Source organism: Nipponia nippon, unplaced genomic scaffold (genome assembly GCF_047370975.1).
Source record: "Nipponia nippon isolate SJK-2023a ecotype South Korea unplaced genomic scaffold, ASM4737097v1 scaffold_5, whole genome shotgun sequence".
Classification (NCBI taxonomy): domain Eukaryota; kingdom Metazoa; phylum Chordata; class Aves; order Pelecaniformes; family Threskiornithidae; genus Nipponia; species Nipponia nippon.
Genome location: NW_028262369.1, coordinates 604980 through 623856, shown reverse-complemented (window position 1 = coordinate 623856; position 18877 = coordinate 604980). Strand labels below are relative to the sequence as shown.

General features: G+C 47.2%; 1 protein-coding gene across 18 annotated transcripts in view; it reads left to right on the top strand.

Moving 5' to 3' along the window:
- The first annotated feature begins 2675 nt into the window (after positions 1-2675).
- The window catches only part of TBC1D24 (TBC1 domain family member 24), a 37626-nt gene continuing 21424 nt past the window's right edge, over positions 2676-18877 (top strand). For 3 of the 18 annotated variants that reach the window (XR_015698677.1, XR_015698678.1, XM_087731056.1), the window contains exons 1-3: positions 13319-14179; positions 14565-15437; positions 15914-16948. Coding sequence is in view for 14 of the 18 variants with exons in the window: in XM_087731056.1 (XP_087587182.1) it covers positions 15990-16948 (959 nt within the window). In the remaining 4 variants the exon portion in view is untranslated. Of the gene's footprint in view, positions 2752-2857; positions 3346-6273; positions 6328-10403; positions 10815-10862; positions 12924-13316; positions 14180-14564; positions 15438-15913; positions 16949-18877 lie in introns of those variants that run through there. The other 15 variants (XR_015698680.1, XR_015698679.1, XM_087731054.1 and 12 more) reach the window with 13 other exon arrangements.

Sequence of the window (18877 nt, the reverse complement as noted above, 5' to 3'; positions counted from 1 at the left end):
CGTGCAGTCTCCAAGGCGTGAAGACAGCACTCAGCATCCACTCTGCACACATCATCTGCCGTTTTATCAACCTCTACGAGGCCACGGGCTGCTGCCTGCTGTTATCCTGGCCCCCTTCTGAAAGATCTCCCCGCATGGACCTTGTCTCCGTGCAGGGCACTGCCTCCTTGAACGCTGTCCCCTCATGGCACCTGGGTTACTGGAACGGTAAAACCCTCAGGCAATGTAGAGACTTTGGTGACAAAAGTGTCACCTTTATACCCCTAAAATATCTCCTGATAGTGCACCGCTGAGCTTCAATTACTTCTGCTTTCTGAACACTGAGAACAATTCTTTGCCTGAAGGGTATGTTCAGTCCACTTGAGGATCTTAAAGGTCTTTTCCAAGCTACCCGATTCTATGGGTCACACTTCAGCAGAGACATTCCTGAAGTCCCCTCCGTCTCCCTGTGCCTGGTCCCACTTTCCTAAAGCCTGTCAGTTCCCAGCTCTGTTCGCACCATGTGAACAGCTTCTCTCTGCCCGTTTCCCTGGAGACACACGGGAATACCAGCGCTGCTTCACCTCAGAGGGGCACCCTGAGCCCAAACACACGGACTCCGTAGGCCCAGGTACTGCCGCGAAAGGATGCTATAAATACTGACGACATGGAAGCTTTTCAACCTCAGCAAATACTGCCCGCACTTATCTCTGTTCCCACACCTCTCCCTCTACTTTCACCCTCTTCTGAACCTGCTTTCCTTGCTAGCTCAGCTTCGTTTGGCGTAGGGAACGTAATCCTTCCCACGAGTGCAAGTGCCCTCTAGGACCCTACAGAACCAAACACGAGCGAATGTAAAATGATGCGCTGTATTTCCAACGTACACGTGGATGAACGAGTGATTTCCCAGTACAGCTTCTGGCAACGGCTCTGCCACCTGCTGCCGCGACACAGGCCCATCAGCAGCCTCGGGGGCCGCAAGGCAGCCCGGAAGGCAGCGCACAGGGACGGGCCGGCCTGGTGCCTCCCTGGCGCTCGCCGCCGTCGGTGGAAGCAGCGGGACCAGCCCGCCCTCCCAGGCGCTGCCCGCTGCAGAGGCAGGGGAGCCGGCACTGCCCGGCACCGCGGTGCCCGAGAGCCCGCTAACCGCCCGTCCCTGGCAGGACGCACGCTGTGTCTGTCTCACCGCCCGGTAGCTTTAAGGTAAATACGAAAAATCCTCTTGAGACCCCGTTTAAAATCCAGCTGCAGCGGTTACAGCTCCTCTTTGTGTTTTATGTTTCACTATCATGTCCTGTACTTTCCTTGTGGTCCCCTGCGGTTTCTTCTAGATTGCAAACCTTCCGGGTAAGGGATTTGTTATCTGTTTGGCAAGAGCCCGCGTTACCAAGCTGTGTACGTTTACAACGCCATATAAAAGATTAGTACTTTATTGGTCACTTAAGCATTCCTAGTTAATAATCTTTAATGTGGCAGTTATTTATCCAGTCGTAAACAGAGCACTGCTGCCAAGTCAAGTCAAATAAACACTATGCAAGTCCTTCATCTTTGAAATGAACCCATTTCTGTCCCGGCCATTTCAGGCTTTGAAAAAAACAGTCGCTTTGTTACTGAGCACAAAACTCTTCAGCTCTTAAGGTGTTCTTACAGCAACAACTGTATCGAAGATTTGCACTGAGCTTTTCCCCTGAACCCTCCGCAAGGCTGGTCAGTAGCGCGGTCTCCAGTGCAGAACCACAAGCTCGAGGCCTCTGTGCCCAACAGCCCTGCCTGCAGCGCCAGCACCGACCCTCACCACCGCGCCAGCACCCCCCTGTCACCCCTCACACCCCCCTGTCACCCCTCACCACCACCCCGGCACCCCTCACACCCCCCTGTCACCCCTCACCACCACCCCAGCACCCCTCACACCCCCCTGTCACCCCTCACACCCCCCTGTCACCCCTCACCACCACCCCGGCACCCCTCACACCCCCTGTCACCCCTCACACCCCCCTGTCACCCCTCACCACCACCCCGGCACCCCTCACACCCCCATCACCCCTCACAGCCCATCACTGTCACCCTGACACCCCTCACACCCCCATCACCCCTCACCGCCACCCTAGCTCCCCCCACAACCTCCTTTTCACCCTCTCCACCACTCCAGCACCCCTCACAGCCCCTCACCACCACCCTATCACCCCTCACACCCCCGTCACCCCTCACCGCCACCCCAGCACCCCTCACAACCCCTCACACCTCCTTGCCACCCCTCACACCCCCATCACCCCTCGCAGCCCCTCACACCCCCCTGCCACCCCTCACAGCCCCTCACCACCACCCCAGCGCCCCTCACACCCCCCTGTCACCCCTCACCACCACCCCAGCACCCTGACACCCCTCACTGCCACCCCATCATCCTTCACAACCCCCCTGTCACCCCTCACCGCCACCCTGGCACCACTCACTGACACCCTGTCACCCCTCACCACCACCCCAGCACCCCTCACAACCCCTCACACCCCCGCACCCCTCGCAGCCCCCCACGGTTGCCCCCCGCCCCCTCCCCTCTCCCTGCCGCGGCGCCGCGCGCTCGCCCTCGACGCCGGAGACGCCGCGCACGTGCCCGCGCCGCCCGGCGGAGCGCAGGCGCAGGCGCGAGCCCGTCCCGCCCCGCCCCCCGCCGCCGCCGCGCCCTTTGCGCATGCGCGCGGCGGCGGCGCTCGCTCGCGGCCCGGCCCCGCCGGAGGCGGCCCGGCGGGCGCGGCGGCGAGGGCGGCCCCAGCGCCGGTAAGGGCGGCCCCGGCGCGGCTCCGCCGGCACCGGGAGCGGAATTCGGTGCCGGGACCGCGGCGCGGCGCCTTCCCGGCGAGCGGGCGGGTGGGACCGGGAGGGGGCCTGCCCTGAGCCCGGCCTTCCTCGGGCCCCCTTCGCGGGGACCCGGTGCCGGGCCGTGCCCGTGCCCGTGCCGGGCCGGCGTGGCTGGGGAGGCGCTGCCGGGGGAGGGTCGGGCCGCGGCCCCAGCCGCCGTGTCCCTGGGCTCCGGTGCCCGCCGTGACGGCGGTGGCGCCTCGGGGGCCGCCGGCTCCGAGCTCGGCCCCCTCTCCGCCGGCAGCCGGCCCCGGCAGGCCCGGCCTTGGCCGCCGGGTTTGCCGCAGGGCGCGGAGGCTCCCGGAGGCGTTCGGAGGGCTGCGGTGGCGCCGGTCCGCTGCTGCCGGCCGGTCCCGCCGGGAGCGGGGGCGGCGGCGTCAGGGGCTCCCCCCGCCCGCGCAGGTTGCGCCTGTCCCGCCGGCTGCTCCCCGTTACAGCGGCCGTTCGCGCTCGCGTGGAGGGCTCGTGTTCGGCAGCTTCTCCCTTGAGTATTTTAAAATTTCTATCCCGAAAGTAAGATTTTGTTAGGAGTTTATTTTCACGTGGGCCTTTACCTAGGAACCGCTCTCTGAAGCGTGGATGTGTATGTTCAGCACGTCCTGAAGCGGACGATGGGTGCTGGGATATTGGGGCTGCCAGAATGGTACCCAGCTGGACACCGCCCTCCGGGCGCCCGCTAGAACCTGCCAAAGCCTTCCGCGGCCTGTCTGGGCCGACGAACAGCAGAGCAAATAACCAAGTTACTTGCAAATACCCAGAGTGCGTGGTTGCCTGCAGCCCCGGGTGCTGTCCGAGGGCAGCAGGAGGGGTGATGCCTCGCAGGCGCTGTGTGGCTCTGATGAGAGGGAAGTTGGTGGTCCTACATCAGGCTGCGTTATCTTAAAACCTTGCACTTTTATATCCGATTCCTACAAGAAGCTGGAGCATCTGAAAGCTTTTCTGGCTTAGAGGAAGCCCCCGCAGGATTGTCAGAGCGTCCAGGAACACCCGGTGCACAGAAATGACATGGATCACATCTAGGGCTCTGTTTTACCAGAAAAGGGATTTCTCTGTTGTTAGAATTTCCTTCTTTGTGCAATCACTAGCAGTTAGACCGTGTTGCAGAAGACTTCTCTCTAAGATAGTTACTTTGCAGGAGCAGCCCTGATAACTCGAACCCAAGGACTCCAGCAGCATTTTATGTTTGCTCTGTGTTGCTTCCAAGCAATACGTGATACTTCGTCCTTTGTAATTTGCAGAATGGCTGTGGATAGTATTGCACAATAATTAGCTATTGGGAATCTTTGTACCGAATGTCTTTTCTGTCATTAATATTTGAAAGTTTGCAGGTGTTCCTGGAGCTAGAAGTTGAATGCAAGGGAAAGCAGCTATCTGCTTCTCTCCTTTTGCTGTTAATAATTAAATGCTGCCAAGGGAATGTTTATAACAGGCTGTCTGTGGACCCGGCACATATTTAAGCACCTCTGCTCTTCCCACCTCTCTCCTTTTTTTGCGACCTTTGTTTTCTCCCCTTGGTTATCTTTGCTGCTTCATTCTGTTATTTGAAATCTTGAAAGAGCCTCCTTCCCCTGGTCAGCCTTGTCATTTGGACTGTAAAGAAAACGGATAAAAAAGCTATTCCTGCACTAAAATTACCCTGTCCGTAAATTTAAGGCAGGCGAGCAAGCAAAGCAAACCAGTCCACACTGCACACGTCTCTCACCATCTCCAACACCAAGGTTATTGCAGTCTGATAATACCACGCCGGCATTTGTTTAGATCGTAAGTGCTGAAGCCGGATGGAGTTAGTGGCAAGCAAATTATCGGCAACAGACCATGAATTTAGCCCTCGCTGTTCTCATGGCTCTTTGGAATGCACCCTGCCCTGCCTGTGAGCTTGGGGAGGCCGTTGAAACAATTTGTGCTGGGCTGTAGGGATGCATGCTCAGAAGCAGACACATATATGTTAACACTCAAAATAGGTAAACTGTGTTAATAGTCTGAAAGAAAAATAGCTATTTCTATTCCATCTGTACACAGCCTTGAATTGTGACTGAGAACTAAAGAGCTAAAATTTCTTTTAAATGTCTGCTCCTTTGGGGATGCCTTTACTGTTGGGTTTAATTGCAACGTTCTGACGTGTTTGCATGGTGTTTGACTTGGGGGGGTGCAGTGGGGTTTGTCTAAGTAATGCTGGTCTCTAGCCAGTTGCAGTGCCTTTTGTGCTTGACCAGGCAGTCACGCGACCGTTCTGATATAAAAATAGACAGACCTAATTGCACTACATTAATGATTGACTTGCTTGGAGTCCGTGTGTATTGGGGGGAGTACGTGCTGGAGAGGTCCAGCTGTGGAATCAGCTGTTTTAAATTCTCTGAGATTAATATGTGAAAGTGCTCGTATCTGTGGTGTTCACACTCCTAGGCTTTACCGCATCTCATTTGTTCTTCTCTTGCTTAAACTGCTAAAGTTCGAGGACAGTTACCTGAGCTTTCGGACACGTTGCAAAAGACCGTGTGTTGTTGATTCCCACTGTCTCAGGAAAGAGGCTCAGAAGAAATCTCATGCCTGTATTAATGCCTCTGTCTGTATTAATGAGCATGCTTAATTGTGCTTGGGGTGTACAAAGCTACATTACGTTAGCAAATAGGTGTAACTTTGGTGTCGCTACACCTACACTGGATTATTTTGTTACGTTTTTCAGGGGAAAACAACTTAAGGAAGAAATAACTCGTACACAAAGTTGTTGCAACAACTGTATGTTGCAGAAAACTAGAACTGGGATATTTCAAAATCTGCTAGGCTGAATATAATTAATTTGAAAAGAAAAATAACGTTCATCAGATTAGTTCAAACTTTTTTGCCTAATAGGACAAGGGCCTGGCATATCAACCCTCAGCAAGTCAACTGATCTGAACCCATGCTCCGTTGCATGTCTTCAGAATACAGTTATTTTTGTTTCAGAACTGGGGATCTACATACTGTAAGCTGCAGAACTGGTATTCTAAAATCCCCTACCTGTTAGTCCTAGGAAGAGAGACCTCTCCAGAGGCTGCCTGCTGAATGCAGAATGTTGTACTCCTGTGGAGAGAGGGCGAGGGGGGAACACAGCAGTCAGCTGCTATGAGAATGTTAGCTAAACGTGTTTATGACAAAGGTGCCGCAAGCAGTAACCCTGCTTGTGGTTTTAGAGACCGAAATGGGTTGTTTATGCTGTAAGCACTTTACTAATGTGGTTAATCAGCTGCTCTTCTCTATTGTGAGGATATTTGTCCCCATGTTCTCTGTAGCACAATTGCAGGCATGAAGGTTGGAAGCCATGCAGAAGTGCAGGCAGATACCTTTTTTTTTTTTTTTTAGAGGTATGGAGGTCAGTGGTGCACCTGATGCACGTGGGTGTTGCCCAATGCATTGTTTAAAAAACAGTCTAATTTTTAATTTTTTTCCCCCCCCCACCGACAGGCCCAGCAGAAGGGAGTAAGTCATAAGAAGGTCTATACAAGGACAGGTTCTAAGGTAAGGATTAACAAAAGCACTTCAGTCTGGGGAGTGGAGGAGTGTTGGGGTTCTTTGTTTTGTTTGGGGTTTTTTTGGTAATCTCGTCACTGTATACAGAAAAAGTTTGCTTTATAATCTGGTTCCGTGTGGAGACAAGACTCCTGCTCCTGCTTTATGTTTCAATATGTTTGTAAGCCCTCTCCTCCACTTGGGAGGCTTTGAATCCATTGGCCAGCGCAGGGACACTTGACAGAGGAGTAGGAGTGTCACGTATGTTAAGTCCCTTTAGGTTTACTCAGAACAGGCATAGGGCTAACGAACACCATCGACAGCAAGGCCTCTTCTTAAATATCCTGTGCTCAGCCCCCTAACTGTCTTAATGGCCTTCTAACGGGGCTCGTCTTCCCAAAGTTTTGCCCCACTAGTAAGGCTAGAGATTAGCAATGTACACTGATAGTAAGATTCTAAACTCAGCAGCCAATCTGTTCTTATAAATGCCCTTTGATTTTAAAATCATGATCAAAATAATGCAGGACTAGTTTGGCATTCTACATTGATTAGTTTTTCATTGTGAAATGCTGTTTCTGTACCTTCGCTGCTCCAGAGGAGGTGCGTGTTGCTACTCTTTGACTTCTAATAGAGCGTAACTTTGGAAAGACTACAGAAATAAGTATCAAAATGAAGCGAGATATTGTTCAAGTTCCCTGAAATGCAAGTATTGGCATTCTGCCTGAGATTAGGTCCTCCTTTAATTGTAAAGTGTATTTGCAACTGGCTTGATGTTGGTGTCTGAACCCTCTCTTGTGTGTAGGAGAATCTACCCTTTGTTTCAGGAGAGGGGTAATCCGTTATCGGGGATACCAGATTATTGAAGCTTATCTTGGGGGAAAGGGAGAAAATCTGAGGGTTTTGCAGAGCTGGAAGAAAATAAATCCTGTATAAAATGACAGCTTTAACTTTGTAATTCTCATATGCTCGTCTTACTGTAAATCGGCTTTTGTTTTCCTAAAGAAAACTTCTACACCCTTAGCACTTAGTGCAGAGAATAATGAAATAGTCTGAGATGATAAGATTTTCCTACGCCGTTTTTAGCTGCCAGCTGAAATTATGGGAGCACAAAACTTTCCCTGGAATCAACAAGATCTAGGGATAACTGCTGGTGTGACTGGAGCGTCCCTCCCCGTTTGCTTACTCCAGAGGCAAGGAGTGCATGCAGCAGCTTCCATGGGCTCACTAAGAGAGTAAGGACTTGTGTGCTTGGTTAGGCCAGGGTTGCTGGTTCATCTGCCTGTCATCTAATTTAGGTATCCCTTAAGCTCTCCAGCACTGCCAGGTTAAGGCTTTGTGTATTCATAAATTGCACTGGGAGGTCTTAAATCAGTGTAAACATGTCCTATCAGTTAATTTAACAGAAGAATTAAATTGGTGTAAGTATCCGCACTGATACTTTTACTGCTTTGATTAGATTAAATTGTCTTTTTGTTTTGTTTTTGAAGACAATGTGGGGAATTGGGACGTTGGCCTGTTTCCTGATCAGACTTTAAATGGCACAGTTCATATGTTGAACCTTTTGTAAGAGAGAATGTGCAACGTTCGTCTGTGTGGACATATTTTTGATAAATGTGAATATTGTGAAGAAACTGAATTCAAGCATTAGTTTTTAAAAATGTGATATATATTTCTGTATGTATTTTATATATACAGTATGTATATGTACAATGCAATGTATGTTTTGTGTGTATTTGTATATATATTTGAATGGAAAGTATATTTATATTAACAAGATACAGGCTGAGACTGCGATGAGCCAGTTCTGCTTGTACATCAGTGGAACAGCAGGGGCTTCCCTGTAGCCTGCAGACAAGGCTCCTGTTTCTACCTGGCCCAGCCTAGCGGACATGTGGTTAAATCCTACATGGAAAAGGCTACCATTTTATGGAACAGGATAAAAACAAACAAACAAAAAAACCAGTTATATGGTATAGATCATGACTTGGAGAATGCCGAGGTTGTCTGTAGGAAGGCGTATGGGGCTGCGTAACAGGGTGCGTTCATCTCCATAAAGCAGCTTGCGCGCTCTTCCTCAGCGCGATACGAACGGTGGCAGCCTGAGGCCGGGGGCTGCTGTTAGCCGGGAGGCTTGCTGTGTTGTAGTCAGGCCGCGTTCGTCTGGGGACCGGCACCCGCTGGGGTTTGGGGTGCTAAAAGTGTCCAACAGCTTAGCGGTCGCGCGGGTGCACTGTCACGTAAAGGCTGGCCCGGAGCAGAAACCACACGCTTCACGGAGAAAACTCCTGGACACGCTGTTGTGATACTTGGTCACAAAAACTATTGAAAAGGTCTAATCACGTACTGTTGAAATTGGTCAGCGAGTGGGAGGAACAGGTCTGGGAGGTATGTGCTCTTTAACCTGTGACAGGTTTTCTTATGCTAACAAACGCATAAACATTGCCATTGTCTGCAAAATGGTTCTTGGCAAATGTGTCTCTTGGGTACCAGAAAAGGTCACATCTAAGATTGTGTCTTCTACTTGTAAAAATCTCCCTGTGTTTCCATTCACGCTGTCAGCTGCTGTTCTGGACCTAAAGAAACTCTAAACACCTAAGAAATAAAACATGGCTACGTGTACTCCTGTAGAGAAGGCTTAGATAGGAGGAAAAGAAATAAATCGGTGTTCACCATAAACAAATGCAGACATCATGTCTAAGAGGAGAACATTTCAAAGCACAGATGTTGAAAGATATTTTTATGCCAGTAAATGTTTGTAGTGGAGAGGGATCTAGAGGTGATAGACGTCAAACTGACGGAGAGCATTCAGTGCAAGAGAGCGGGAAAAGGGGTTGGTTTATTGCCTGTGGATTGGCTACCGTGTCAGAGCTTTTCACTGACAGTTACACTGCATCTTTAGTTGTACGTAGTGGACTGTACTTCCAAACGGAGAAAGGTGTGAACTGAGGTGTTTAGGGAAAGGGAGAAGAAAAAAAAAAAAAAAAAAAGATTGAAGATTGCATGATCAGTGTAAAATTTTTATCAGAGCCAGAGTTTGCTGTTGAAGGGAGACCCATTTCTAGTTACTTCAGTTTTTGAAAGAAAGGGAAGAAGAATAATTAGCACAATGTCAGGGATTTTTTCGTTGTTATAATTTGGAAGAAACCAGAAGGAAAACGCAGTCAATATAGCAGGGAAATGGTATTGATTTTTCTGCACTCCTCTGACAGATTTTTATTTTTAAATGGATCATTTTCAATACATTGTGTAAAGTAGTTTTGCTGCTTAAATGCAATTTTCTTTTGGTTTGGGGGAAAAAAAAGACAGGAATTCTCCTCTCTTTAATTTTACTAGTTCCTTGGTTTTTTATGACGTGGACAGGACAGAAAGCTCCTGATCTAAATCTTCGGTAACATTTATCATCCAGTATCCTCTTACGATGCTCTGTTATTCAGCCTTTTTCGCCCTTTGTGGAACCACTAACCATTTCTTTTCTCTTCCATTTTTTCAACAAGAGTGTTTTGGGGTTTTTTCCAGACTTTTATCTTGTTTGGGTTTTGTGTCTTTATTTTGTACCTCTCTGGTATCTCAATGACCGGTACAGCTCACAGCACCAACAGTGACTGAGCACTAGAAGTGCTCGTGTTGTCCCAGGGCAGGGGATGGGAAGGAAGGGGTGCTGCTTTGCACTGAAGTGCTTGCAGATATAAGGCATGCACGTTCTCCTCAATACAAGTACTGTCATTTATCTGGCCAGCAGTGAAGAGCTCATTGTGTGTCTCAACTTTTGACTGTGATTAAGTACACGATAGATTAATCACAGTTAATTTAAAGATCCTGTTTAAGAAGACAACAGTACTTTCCTAAGAATGAAAGCATGGGGTTCTAGGACAAACCTTCTGCGGCTGTACTTCACCTGCGATGGTGGCATCCCAAGAGAAATCATCTAGATGCCTAAAATAATTTGCCCTGTAGTGTACCCTTCTATCAGGTCTTCATCAGTTACTCAGGAAAGCGAGAGGTTCCTAGACTTTGTCCCAAAAGAGTACCAAAAAACAGCGGGGAGCAGCTAGCTAATCCCTTATTGTTATTGGTAAACTAGTATTAAACATTATCCAGAATTGTATTCCTGGAGCCCAGCTTGTGCTGTACACAGCGCCCAGGGCAAATCATAAAGAGATCGAACTGCATTTAACCTCGTTAAAGCAATCCATCGAACTCTGCGTACATTATCGAAAACGATCATCACTCCAGAGTGCATCAACGTGGTCCCGATTGCTCTCCTACACAGGACAAGCTAGTTGTGTTCAGCTCGTTGCGAGCGCTAAATGGAGTGCTTAATTTTGGCTCTGATGCATGCATCTTCCTCGGTGATGTGTGGCGTAGGAAGGAACTGAGGCTGTAAACGTGACAAAACAGGCTTCTGAGCAGGAGGTGTTGGGAGGAAGGGGGGACGGCACTGTGGCGTCCAGTCTTGTTTCCAGGTCCAGGCAGCGGAGATTTCAAGGTGTGCTGGTGTAAGTCTTGGCTTGGGGGAGACTGCAGGAGGCACTGAAGTACGCGGGGAGGACCGAGGAACTGTCTGCGAGTTGTCTTTCATTCTGCAGTTATCGCTGCCTTGCTGTGTCGCTTTGTTCTTCTGTCAGGTTCTTCGGTGTATGAAGCAAACATCTCAGATGTGATTGAGTATTCCTCAAGGATGGGAAATCATCTACCCAGTTTGGGGTTTAATTTTCTCTTACTGGGATGAGGAGTAATGGCTAGCCGTCTTGAGGAAGCAGTTCTCGTTACCTGTTCATGTGCCTCCTGCACAGATGAGTTTAACGAGGTTATGAAAGAGAGTAGACTTGAGTCTTTTCCCTGGCTACATCACTACTCAACAGTATAAACAGCAATCGGTATGCTGCAGGTCTGGGAGTCTAGCATTAGTCTTGATTTGTAGAGCAGCAAAGAAAATATTTGCTTTCTGTTAGCACGTTATAAAAATGCATGCCAAAATTTTGGTTGTCGGTATCTAGCTGTATCTGTACAGTACGTAGCAAACAGCTGAATCAAAGGTGGTGTAACTGTCCATGGTTAAGATGAAAAATGTTATTTTCAAAGTTTGGGTTTCTTGTTAGAGAGCAGCTACACGAGATTGGAGTGAAGTGTCTTAATAAGCCATTAACCTGTAGGCAAACTTTCAGAACACAAAGTTGCAAGAATACTTCAATAGGGGACAAGGTTTTCCTGATTAATTACAGTTTGTGTTTTTAGGAAACTTTCCTGTGTCTATTAAAAGAATATCAAATCACGTAATCTCAGGTTTTAACCGAAGCTGGAATTTATTTTTAAAACGTTTAGAATGTAAATATTTCGCTACCGTGGAGTACTGCATGTACTCTGGATCTGAAAAAAATAATTGTCCTCTGGGTTAGTTGGACTTTAAGATGTTTCAGTTTGCTAATTCCTGCATTTTGGAAAGCAAAACAAAATTATTAAAGTTGGCCCTATGCATGTTATCTTTAGTGAAATTGTAGCCCTATTTTGCCCTTAATGAAGGTAAGTCATAATGCAACTCTTCTCTTTTCCTGCTGTTGTATTTTAGACACTTTCATAGAATTTTTCTTCACAGGCAGTATCGGACTTTCGACTTCACGCTTGGCTTCTCTGCTGTATATTTTACAAATTCAGCGCAGTTTTCAGCTCTCTTCTGAAAGTAGCCCAAATGACAATGGGGAGAACTAAGGGAATGGAATGGAAAATGTGGCGAGACTAGCAAGCTAAATATTTCCTAAAAATTTAGTCACTGACTGGAAATCATGCCAGTTCCAGTTACCATGGTCATTGCTTGGTTTTGAATTGTAATGATTACTTGCTTGCTTCATAGTTTAAACTTAACCTTGAAAAATGTTTTGCTTGTGCTGCAGCCATTTTTGGCATATCTTCAATATGCATTTTTCTAGTTCTACTTCTCACTTGCATGGTTTTTTTTTTTTATATTGCACTTAACTGAAGAGCTCCACTATAGACTGACAGATCTAACAATCTCAAAATTGTGTGGCAGTTACTAAGAAAAAAAGCTTTTTCTCCTGGTTCTGTTCTTCTGTGTTAATTCCTGCTGTTTTGTAAAAGTCAGTCTGATCAGAAAGGATAATGGCTGCTTCCCCTTAAATAAGGTATATATAACTTTCAAGCTTTGTCGTTATGAGTAATGTAATTTTTTGCTAATTTTTACAATCCCCTTATAGTTCTGTTCTAACAGGTACTTGAAAGCATTTCGGTTCTGCGCAGTTCAGGTGCTGATCCATCCTGTTGTCCCCATGCCCAGTTAGAGGATACTTACCACAACATGGTGCTAACTTCTCTAAAGTTACTTTAGCAAGAGGGAAGGAGGTTTGTTGCGATAAGGAGGTATAAATGTTTCTCTCCGCCTGCCTTTAACCATGCCTTTATGCAAACATTACATCCTGAAATGCTTTTTCTCTTCTGCCTGCGTCTTACCCCTTCTTTATATGTGAAAGCTAGGTAGTTTAGGTGAAGATGGGACTGTGACACAGACACGCACTGCTCCTTAACTGACACCCCAGCCTTCGGCCCCTCCGAATATGTCTGTACTGCCCGCTTGCTCCCTTGCGGTACGAGAGGTGGGTAGCAGACAGCCCGACTAGCTAGCCCTTTGCTGCTGAACGAAAGACAGCTTTTGTCTCCACTTCCCACCGGCTCAAGGTTAAATATTGCTCTTTACATGGTTGCCAGAAGAGAGAGAACTTGCCCAGAGGGATGGAGGAAATTTTGAAAGGAGTGGGAGGAGGAGATGGAATTTTCCTGAGATTTCTTGGGCTCTTCTCCTTTGGCAAGCAAATACTCCCCGTTCGAGGCCTGCAGGCTTACAGTAGCTGTTGGCACAGCGTCAGGAGCTATGCACCATTACACTGAAGCACGCTAATTCTGTTGGTTTTGCAAGCACAGTTAAGAGCTGGTCATGCTCTGGCAACCTTGACAATGCCCATTTGCTTTGCTGTCATTTTTTCTTGCAGCATCTAGAGCTTTGAAAAGCATAAGCAGCCAGACCTACTTGCAGACCCAGCAGATTTATCCCAGCCAAAGTATGTTTAAGACTGTAAGCTCAAATCAAAAGCTCTGGCACTCTGACTTCCATCCTCCAGCCACGGACTTCAGGGACCTTGCTGAGAAGCACGTACTCATCAAATTCATTAGTTTCTGGAACGGGCAGTAAGTTCCAGAGGGAAAAATGACTGTTTGATGCAACCTCTAAATATGCCCATCTCTGAATGATAGAAAATAAGACAGGAGAGAGTAAGGAGGAGGGAGAAGAAAGTCTATAGGAAAAAGGACAGTCAAGATGTAACTCTGAGTATCTTAGAAGTTGTCTTGTACGATGGACATTTTACTTAACCCTCCCTAATATAAATACAAGCAGCTGCCAAGCGATCATGGCAGAAGGGGGAAGCTGTTGGAGAGTGGAGACTCCAGCAAGCACAGGATAGAAACAGTTTCCAGGCTGAAGTGACCATGAGCAGAATGGTTCACCTCTCCATGCTTTGGTCACTGCTAAATAGGATTAAATTTCTCTTCTCCACAAAGATCTTATTCTAGGATTTGAATTAAAGATAATGAGTTTCCCTATGATTCCCAGCTGGAGAATGACAGAAAAATGCTAACTTCCACAGAGCTGACATTGACTTGGTGACGGACTGGTGTCCCACCGTTACTGTCTCTGCATATCCTGAAGACACGCTCTCAGCGCACACTGAGGCATCGTTTCTGAGCATCGTAAGAGGTCTCGCTTTCAGAACTGAAGTTGGGACAATGTGTTGCCTCCTTTAATTACAGTTTGAGAATTAGTTTCAGATGTGGAAGAATAAAACAGAAAAAAACGGTGAGCATTTCTGTATTGCTCTTGCATTGTACAATGATTACTCAAAAAGAATCTTCTTTTTATTTCAAAAAAAACCTGAGGTAATTATTTGGTAGAGAAGAGCCATCTAAAAGCCTTCTCTGAAAAGCTCCTGTGTGTTGCTGCCAACCTTTTAAAAGAGGAGTTAAATTTTGGAGTTTCAGCATGTGATTCCAGACTACCCGGATTAATATTTAGTAAGAATCTAAAACTGTCTGAATTAAATGTATGGCTGTCCAAGCTAACACTAATTATATGTTTACGAACTTCTGTCTACTTGAGGCAAAATGTTTGTTTTACTTTCCTGTAGTGAAGCAGGGACGATGAGTTGTCTGTGTTGATGGCCTATCTACCTTATGAGTTTCAGATCATTGTAATGCACCTCCTGTAGGAAAGACCGCGCTGATAAATGTCAAGTTCCACGCATTCTCCAGTCGGTTGACACAGGAATGACTGAGGGTTCTTCGGAGGCATTTCAGTAACTGTTTTTGTTGATTTAACCTTGCTACATAATGTCTTAACTGTACAAAACAGTTTTATAGGCCGGTTACGTTTTATAGGGATTATCTGCCTTTGCAGAGTGTGCCGCATCAACGGCCGTGTGCTTGCTAGCTTTGATCTGGCACTGAGGACGCGTTGGCAGAGACGTTCCCGCGCTGGGCAAACCCGTTGCCTGCTGTTATTAGTGCATTTTATTCTATCTCCCCTTCTAGTTTTGCACCGACTTGATTAAAGCTGGTTCAGGTCTGGCTGCTAGTGGTTGCAGTCATGCTGTCTGCTGGGACACAGGTGTACTTGCAAGCTGGAGTCAACTGGTCGATCATGTAAACATGTGGTTTGAGGAGCCAGAGGCCAGAACCTGACCTTGCAGCTCCTGGTGCTATCGCAGTGGTGTGCATTTTGAGAATCTTCCAATGTTGGTGATAGCAGGCCCTCTAGAGGGTGATTTGATCATAGAAGCCTGAGCAAGGTCAGGACCAGAAGCCCAGTGCAGCACTTGAGAGAATTCAGAAGCAGTTTCGTGAAGCTGCCGTCCTGCCCTGCAGTCGGAGTGGGTGGTTCTGTCCTGCGCTCGCCTTGGTTCTGGCACCAGCGTTGCTCCGGCTGCATCCTTGCTTATCCGATGGAAAAGAGAAACTGTACCAGATTAACAAGCTCATCTCCGTGACTGTGTGACCACATAAGTGCTAGTACCAGCCTGAAGAAGTGACCAAGAGCACATGGCTGTGGCTGGCAGGAGGTCAGCATCTCTCGTGACTGGCCGCACTGTCTTAGTATAAGCTGCTCGTGAGACTGCGTCCTTGTGGTATAGATAACAGTTACTTCCCCAGAGAATTAGGAAGAGAGATTGCAAATTGAACGGGCTTTACAGTGGATGTTTTTGAAGTGGGAGGCTTCTGTTCTCGAAGTGAGAAGTTAACACAAAGGTCCATGCCTTGGCTTGGACCTTCAGTGAGGGACGTTAAATCCCTGTGGAGATGTCCTCGGAATCAGCCTCTCGGCTGGCCGTTGATAAATTACTTCGGTATGGGTTATTGACAGAATGGAAGTAAAGTTTGGCTTAAAGATAAAAAGGCACGTATCTTTAACTTTCTTTGCTTTAGAAAACAGTTTTGGCATTGCAGGAACAAGTTGGATGTACGTGTGTGTTCCTAAAGCAAATGGGAGATTACCTGTTACTCAAGCCTCTATTTTTTATTTTTTTTTCTTTTGCAGGAAAAGCTGCAAGTCATTTAATGACCAAATAAGGTCTCCATTCTTGTGATTTATCTGATATGCTTCTCCTGGAGCCATGGATGAATACAACCGCTTTGTGGATTGGGACAAAATGGATGTTACTGTCCAGAGCCAGGATGCGAAGGAGCTAACCTGCACGGAGTTCCAGGAGCTCAAGCAGCTGGCCCGGCAGGGCTACTGGGCCAAGAACCACTCTCTCAGAGCCAAAGTGTACCACAAACTAATTAGCAACATCCCATGCCGCACAGTTACCCCAGATGCAAATGTGTACCGGGACATTGTCGTGAAGATTGTCGGAAAGCGTAACAGTAGCTCCCTTCCACTGCCGGAGTTTGTGGATAACAGCCTGGTCCCCACGTACTGCTTGAACGCAGAAGGCATCGGGGCAGTCAGGAAGATTATATTGTGCATTGCGAATCAGTTCCCAGACATATCGTTTTGCCCAGCGCTGCCTTCTGTGATAGCTTTGCTCCTCCACTACAGCAAAGATGAGGCAGAGTGCTTTGAACAGGTTTGTCGCATCCTTGCTTGCAATGACCCATCCAGGCGGCTCATTGATCAGACGTTCTTGGCTTTTGAGTCCTCCTGCATGACCTTTGGTGACCTGGTTAACAAGTACTGTCAGGCGGCACATAAGCTGATGGTGGCCGTGTCCGAGGATGTGTTGGAGGTGTACTCCGACTGGCAGCGGTGGCTCTTCGGAGAGCTGCCGATGGTGTACATCGCTCGGGTCTTTGATGTGTTTCTGGTGGAGGGCTACAAAGTTCTGTATCGTGTTGCGCTGGCTCTTCTGAAATTTTTTCACAAAGTCAGAGCTGGGCAGCCCATGGAGTCTGACAGCATCCAGCAGGACGTTCGAGCTTTTGTGAGAGACATTGCCAAGTCAGTGTCTCCGGAGAGGCTTCTGGAAAAGGCCTTTGCTATCCGCCTCTTCTCGCGGAAGGAGATCCAGCTTCTGCAGATGGCCAACGAGAAGGCTTTGCAGCAGAAGGGCATCACGGTCAAACAGAAAAGGTAGGGCTCTCGCTACAGGCGGCCTGAGCCATCCCGTGAGTTTGAGCGGTCGCTCAGTCCTGGGTGGCTGCTGGTGGGGAAGGAGAAGAGCTCTACTGGTGCATGCTGCTGTCGCGGCTGATTTTTTTCCTCTGCAGGAAAAGGCAGCAGCCCCAAAATTAAGCATTGCTGGGATTGTAATGAGAAGCGTAACTGAATGTCATGATACAAGAGAAACAAAGCAGTTTCTCATAGCTTGCTCCGTGATGGATTTATAATTATTTTTTACAGGTACATACTAATTGCAAGTATCGTATCTCAAAAGTGTCTTTCACAAGCTGTTTTTAAATTAAAAGGCATTTTAGCAAAGCTGGAAAAAACACCGATGAATTACTTGGAAGAAAAGTACCCAAACAAATGTGAAAAGTAATTCTTAAATATGAGACTATTTGTATAAAACATCAATTTCATGCTGCCCAGTACTGTGAATTCGGCAGTTTCTTTAGTGTAAGTAGGCAAACACTGTCCCAGCTGGGAAGGTTTTGCTTATCTGGGGAGTTATTTTAATGGAGCAAGGAAGAAATAAGTTTTATTTACAGGTTACTTTTAAAATTAGTTTGACTGCAAGCCTCCTGAAAGTCAAGAGTATGGTAATCATAGGCAGGAGTTGACCTGCTTTGTGACGGGTCCACGTACTATTAGAAATAATGATTTTGGAGGAACCATGGAAGAGAAGAGTGAGGATGCTGATCCAAACGATGGTTGCATAATCACAATTTCTTTTCAGAAATGAGGGGAGGAAAAGCCAGCTGTAAAACTAGTAAATGAAATCCTGCTCCAGTGGGACAGTAAAAGCCACAATAATAAAACGCTTAGCTGAAAGACCTCTCCCTGTGTATAGAAAAGGCAGCAATATATTAATCTAAACAAAATTAGCATCTTGCCAAGTGCAAATGAATGTGCAGGTAAATACTGGTGTTGTAGACATGTTCTGTTTCTCCGAAGGCCTTCTGTGACTGCAGAAAACTTCTCCCAACAGCTTTTGAAATCTAAGTTTAAGTGTTGAGCAGTTTTATCAGCTGTCCTGACCTCTGAAGGGAGGATGACTTCTAGAAGGCTCCTGGGTCAGTAAGTGTGATATCTGGGACTTGGTATTCCAGAGGGACAGTCTTTCATTTTTCTCAAAATCTTTAAAAAACAAAAGGTACCCGCCACTGATGTATTAAGATCTTACAGACAATTGTCTTGCTGGGTTAGTCACAGTAGTTGCAAACAGATACCGTTCCATGGTAGTGAAATATATACTTAACCAGATATCAGCCTATAAAATAACGTAAATGTTAGCTGAACCTCTTTCATGTGCCCAAATACATGTAAAGTTCCCTCCAGTCTTTTCCAATGGTTTATTTTTAGATCCACAGTTTGGGTTACAATTAGCTTGTGCTTTATCTTGCTTGTATCTTGGAAGAGGCTGCTCTGTCAGTCTCAAATATTTCAAGGCCTTTAGCCACTGGAACGTCGCATCGGGTAGAGCTCAGACCACTGTATCTGGGACTCACAACCAGAAGTGTTAACTCTTCCAGGGTGTAGCTTTTCTTTCTGTACTGAAGTTCAGAAGAGTTGTAATACCCTTTCTGAGTATATTCTTCAGCAACAGAATGAGAGCTTTAAAAAAAAAAAAAAAAAGCCAACTGCAAAAAACCCAGAAGCTCCTGCTGTGTTAAATGTTGTAGAGGTGTTCTTGCTCAGAACAACAGTGACGCCTTCAAAGGCAGTGAATTCGTACCCAAATAACGCCAGTAGTTACTGCCTTACCAGGCGGAGTTGCTGGTGGAAAACTTCCATCCTCTCTCAGCTACTTTTGTAAACATACGGAAACTTCTCAGTGTCCCCTGGCACGGCGCTGCTGCGAGCTGGGCTCGGTTTGGATCCCAGGGTAGGCAGGTGTGG